The 6,209-nt window shown below is 35.8% G+C and overlaps 1 protein-coding gene across 1 annotated transcript in view; it reads right to left on the minus strand.

Moving 5' to 3' along the window:
* The window catches only part of LOC107758131 (EMAP like 4), a 53,137-nt gene that overhangs the window by 3,366 nt on the left and 43,562 nt on the right, over positions 1–6,209 (minus strand). Inside the window, exons 18-22 of the mRNA XM_016575800.1 lie at positions 5,055–5,122; positions 4,844–4,932; positions 4,649–4,746; positions 1,275–1,362; positions 912–1,010 (exon numbers count right to left, since the gene is read on the minus strand). Of these exons, the coding sequence (XP_016431286.1) occupies positions 912–1,010; positions 1,275–1,362; positions 4,649–4,746; positions 4,844–4,932; positions 5,055–5,122 (442 nt within the window). The remainder of the gene's footprint in view (positions 1–911; positions 1,011–1,274; positions 1,363–4,648; positions 4,747–4,843; positions 4,933–5,054; positions 5,123–6,209) is intronic.

Consider the following 6,209-nt stretch of genomic DNA (forward strand, 5'->3'; position numbering starts at 1 on the left):
CACATAAAGTTTTCTGTATCACATTCACTGTACTGCTCTAATCTATTGGCTCAGTGCTAGAGAATTTGTACAGTTCTTTCTACCAAATATTTTTCCAGTCTAATAAAGTGCTAAAATATGTGGAGTTGTGGTCGGGACTGGGCTGGCTTTATTCAAAAGCACTGTGTGAATGTGCTGCCGTCTCCAGCATTACAGACCTGCACACACTAGACGGCTCGCTATGCTGACAGATAAAGTGAGTCTGTGGGCTGAACTACTGTTGGTTTTTGTAATCACCCTGCTTAGACATGAAGTCACTCAGAATGTGAGCGAAATTATAAAGACAGACTATAATTGTGTGTATAAAGACAGAGTTGCAAAGACCGAAAGTAAGTGAGATAAAAAATGCTGCAAAGGGAGAACAGCTGACTGACAATCAGACTATAAATAAAAGTGACGTGCAAAATTTGTCCCAGAAATGAGCTAAATATGATAAAGCATTCATTTGCATATACCAGATTACTAAATACAGATTACTTTATCTTTTTGGGTTAAAGTTATAGTAGAAGTCAGGTATGTCCCCTCATTTAGACTGCCAAGCAAATGTGTGTTGGTGTGTGTGAGAAAGAGAATAAGACTAAGACCCCCTCAAAACTAAACCACCGACAGGAAATGAGTGTGAATAGTGCAAAGAGTTCAAATACCAGCCACACGTTTGGAAAAAAAACAAACGAGGCACGCACACATACTCATAATACATAAAGCAAGCATTCTTCTAGCCAATCTTCAGTCATAAGTTTGATTCACATACACAGTCATTCAGTGACAGACCCTTCGAAGGCGGCGAGATTTCAGCAGTGGGTACTGCATAGTAGGTATCAAACCCCTAACTAGCAATAATACCCACAATGCATCACTCTTCAGATACTGACCAAAGACGTGGAATCCTAGCACGCAGGTATATGTGGCCCAGTCGATGTCCTTGCACTCAGAACGGTTACGAATCAACTTACAACCGTTTGGAATGTCCCCTGTGGAAGAGGGAAAACAACTTATCAGGAAAATCTGGAATATGGTGCAAAATTGAAGTTTCAACAGCTTTTGGTCCAAAAAAAAGTGCAAACACAAACCACAAGCTGAATCACTAATGATGTATTCTACCAAACCAATGAGACAAAAATTTAAAGGGGTCATATGATGCGATTTCAAGTTTTCCTTTCTCTTTGGAGTGTTACAAGCTGATTGTCTGGAGATTAATGTTTTTCAGAGAGAGCTTGTTGCGGTCGTCCACTCACAGTAAAGGATTTCGTAGTCTCCTGAGTTGGACATGATGAACTTGTTGTCGGGGGACCAGTCAAGATGTGTAATGTAGCTGGAATGTCCCTGAAGACCGAGATTAAAAGATTTGACAATGAAAAAGGAGAAAGAAAACATTTTCAGTAATCAGAATGGAACTGTAATGGATCACAGAGCTGCTCGAATCTTCAATGGAACACAAATGTAGAAATTCTGTGGAATATCTAAGCTCATCTTTTCATTGCAATGACTTTGAGAGTGATTCCTGTTGTTTAGTTCCAAAAAGCACTAAAAACGTACATTCAACTTACACATTCTAAGACATCAGAAGGCACACAATATCTTTGTTCAAAGAAAAGACCAACATTTAAGATGTTATTCATTCAACATTTAAGCAAACATTTCAATGACGGCAACCCTTGTGGAAAAAAAAGCGCTTATTTGTATTAAAAGTATATAAAAACTCTACTTTGCAAATAATATAATATTAATGAAATAAAAAGCTATTTAAGTGTACTTCTTAAACTTAAGTACACTTTGTAACATTTTGTCGTGCTTTAAATAAGTGCACTTATTTTGATGTGTTGATTAACATAAAGCACATGTAAAGTATTTGATTATAATTATCTGATGTGTTATTTGATATTGTATTTCAAGCTACTACATTTTAATTGTAATAAACTGTAATTTCATCATTACAAATGTGAAATTGCGAATATATTCAAATACATAAAAATGTCAACAAAAATCACATTCAAGTATATGTTAGGTTACCATACATGCATTTGGCAGTACACTTTAACCCTATTTCAATGACAATACAAGTAAAAATGAAATTACATATAATAATGTACTTAAACTCTAAAGTCCTGCTAACTGCATTCAACATAAATTTAAGAAGAATACTTAAGATGCATTTAATTGTCTGAAAACACTACATTCACTTTGCACTTGATTATATTCTTTTAAAGTAACAAGTACTCTTTTTAAAAGTATACTAAGGTGTACTTCTTCATCTTTTGTTTTCATGTTTGAATGGAAGCCAGGGCAATTCAATTTGAGAGCTGTTTCACACCCAAAACAATTAAATAATTGTCTAATACTTGAAATGACGTGTGTGAGTCATTTGGACTGTGTTTATGATACTTTTATGGTGCTCTGTTGTCCTTTTTGGAACTTGGCAGAGTGAATGAACATCCATGTTCATTGTATGGAAAACAGCTGATTGGACTTTCTGCAAAATATCTCATTTTGTTCTTCATGAAAGTGAATCTTACAGGTTTAAAACAACATATAATTTAATTTCTAAGGTACTCTTAGCTCTTTAACCAAGATACATGAAAGCAACAGAGTTCAAAATTTCAGTTGAAAATCAATCTCATCTCACAAACAAACTAATCAAAGGGATGGAAAAGCACAAAAAAAGGCTTTTTCAAAGACTGAACTCAGTGGTCTCAATAAATAATGCTGGAGGGTCTCCACCCAGTGCAAAGAGAGACACAATGCTAATACCATCTGCCTTATAGCTCAGGGAGGAATCTCTGTTTGTCTGACTTGGTTCTGTCTTGAGTTTGTGAAAGCTTGCTATCTGCACAGAGTCCCCTGTAGATTATAATTATCACCTGTCTCTCCATGTCCCGCTTTTCATACACATATTGACATGTGCTTTATGTTTCCACTATCCTAGATCCTGAACATCCTTTCTATGGCTGTCGAACGAGGTCAGTAGAAGCCGAACTTTCCCACGCTGCACTGTAATGCAAATGGTTTATAGCTCAATGGTGCATTGCTTGGAATTTTTGACCTCAACAGTATTTGGACGCTTTTGCACATTTAAGTCACATTTAAAAATGTATGAATCTCTTATGAATTGCTTAGATAAACTATTAAACCATGTCATCTGCACTCAAACGCCGTTGGAGCTTTTCTCAGAACTAACCGTTTTCAAATACTTTTAAAAAAGCTGATGTTTTGGTGATTTGCAGTTTTTGTGATATTTTCTTTTTTCTTTGCAATGAATCGCTCTGTGATATTTGTAACTTTTGCTTACGTGTCCAAATACGTTTTGAGGCCACTGTAAGTGTTCATCTGCTCTCATCTGTCTGTGAATAACATGGTTCAGCTACGCTGACAGACACATGAGCGATTCGTCTGCCAGCATCAATAAAACCACAGGCCAGCGCTCCCACAATGTCTGAATTCCCTCTGGAAGCTCAGACGTGTCAGGCAGTCAAGAGTGCTGAAAGAGAGGCACGCTTTCATTCTGTCTGCTGAAATCACACTGACATCTTCAGCCATTTCAAAACCGGTGTTTCTTCACTCTCTTTATGACGTGTCGTCAAAGGACAGACTATCACACACACTGAAAAAAACTGACCATGTGAAAATGATTTCGCTTCCATCAGTAATATCATAATTGGGTTATTCTATAAAAGGAGAACCATTTGTGTCCATGAGCACTAAATACAGAAAGTGTATTTTAAGATAAAATGTATTAATTCAAAATGAATTATAAATGTATTCCATTAAAGCATTATGTGACGATGATGATGTGATAGAGACTTCTTTAAAAAAACATTTAAACATTATTGAACTTTTCAAACAGTGGTGTAAATCCATTTTTATATGTCTGTATAGCCAGTCATAGTTCTATTCAAAATTCAACATTTTTGTCACAATATTTCAATCACATTATATATTTTTTATATATATATATAAATCATTAAACTGGATAATTCATTTGTGTCCATGAATTCTGGTTCACAAAGCAACATATTAGTACATGACAGAACTTTTTTTTTTTTTTTTTTGGTCAGAGCATAAATACATAGAAATGTACTCTGTAAGGCACCCGTTTCAGAGAATGACTATTATTACTGTGATCGAGCACAGATGTTAATGACATTAAACTTCTCAACTGCTGAAAAGCTGCACAGAAAAATACTAAAAAAATGCAAGAAACCGTGAAGAATCAGAAGATCAGTAGTGTGATTCAGAATGTGTTGATGGAGTACAGTCGAGCGAAACGAGACCCAGGTCAGACATGGGCAAACGGTCACGCACGTAAAGTTTTATTCTCCACTCTGCCCGGACCCCTCGAATCCAGCAGAAAAGGGAATAGTGAAAATAGACAATAATACAGCCATAAAACAATTACATGAATTGTAAAATAAATCTCAATTCATTATTTATGGCTTGATGACAAATACATTTAAAATGCATGTTGCAAATTCTTGTAACCTTTGAAAATGTAATCTTTGTATTGTTATATTTATAACTGTCTACACAAAAAAATATATATATATATTTCATGATTTTCTTTTCTTTTTTTAATGCTAGAACACAAACAGTCACGTGAATGTCAGATACTCACAGTGCATTTTCCATATCTGCTGTACTTGCGTCCCTTATCCGACACCGTGTAGAGATAAATGAAGTTATCATGTGATCCCACTGCCAGCAGCGTGCCATCTTGAGGAGAGACAGAGAGACATTTGGCTGTCTGCTCAACACAGAAATGCAAGAAAAAAAAAAACAGAGAGTGCAAACAAACAACACTCCTACTCACCGAGAGAGTAGCGCATTAATGACAGCTGCTCATTGCCGTCTGTGTGAATGGCCACCAGGTCTCGCGTCTCTGCGTCCAGAGCATACCACCTGAGATGCAAAAAAACAATGTCTGCACTACAGCCGTCAAACCATTTTTATGTTAAATGTGTTATTTAAATGTGTTAGCTATTCATGTCAACTTGACTAGAGATGACATAGAGATCACTTACTTCCCTGAGTGAGTACCAATGGCAACAACCGAACCGCTAGGATGGAAATCTGCGCAGTGCCCGTGCTCCTAAAAACACACAAACGCCATCAATACTGTCACGCTCAAAGAGTACGGGACTCTATTAAAAAACTGAGAGTTCTGGTTCTAAAGCAGATGTTCTAATATATTTCTAATTTCAAACATATTTCTGCTCAATCAACGTAAACTCAGCACACCTGAAACGAGGATAAATGCATGGGAACAAAAACAAACAAAAAAAGTTGAATCAAAAATAAGTAACGAACCCTCACACTATCAATACTTGGTAATTCTTAAACTTTATTAAACGCAACGTTTCGGTCCACTGACCTTCATCAGGCAAACATATTTCTGCTGAAATGAAAGGTGCTTTTAAACTTTTACAGACACTAAAAGTGACAATGCATTAAAATAATTCTAATTATATATAATTAGAATTAATAATTATTCAAATATCTCAGAATTTGAAGTGTTTTAAGAACTGAATGCATTTCAAATTTACACTTTTTATGACCAATGCATCTGCATGATGTTTCTAGTTTTTCGTGACGAGATTTTGAACTACAAAAAAAAAAACATATTTCCAGATTTCCATTATGTACACATTTCTAAGGAAGCCCGTTTCCGCCACTGAATAAAAAATAAAAAAAGGTAATTGGACATATGTTCTCAGAATTGCGACTTTATGTCTCGCAATTGCGAGTTTATATCACGCAATTCTGACTTTATTTCTCAGAATTGCAAATTTATATCTCTCAATTATGACTTTTTAACTCGCAATTGCTAACTCGCAAAAAAATTCTGAGAAAAAAAGTCAGAATTGCGAGTTTGTATCACGCAATTCTGAGAAAAAAAGTCAGAATTGTGAGATAAAAAGTCGCAATTACCTCTTTTATCAGTGGCGGAAACGGGCTTCCATAGAAGGCTGCATCCTACGAAGGCTGCACACATTTAAATTCACGAAAATAAACAGAAAGAAAACGAGTCGGTACTGATCATCTGAATTTTAGGATGCGGCCTTCCGTTTGAGAAGCACCATTCACCTCCCTCACGCTCGCTAAAAGCCGTAATTACAGATTAGAGTTGTGAGATAAAAGATTATTTTCATTTTTATATTTTTATTACCATTCGCCTC

This window comes from Sinocyclocheilus rhinocerous, unplaced genomic scaffold (genome assembly GCF_001515625.1).
Source record: "Sinocyclocheilus rhinocerous isolate Xijiao unplaced genomic scaffold, SAMN03320098_v1.1 scaffold5585, whole genome shotgun sequence".
Lineage (NCBI taxonomy): Eukaryota > Metazoa > Chordata > Actinopteri > Cypriniformes > Cyprinidae > Sinocyclocheilus > Sinocyclocheilus rhinocerous.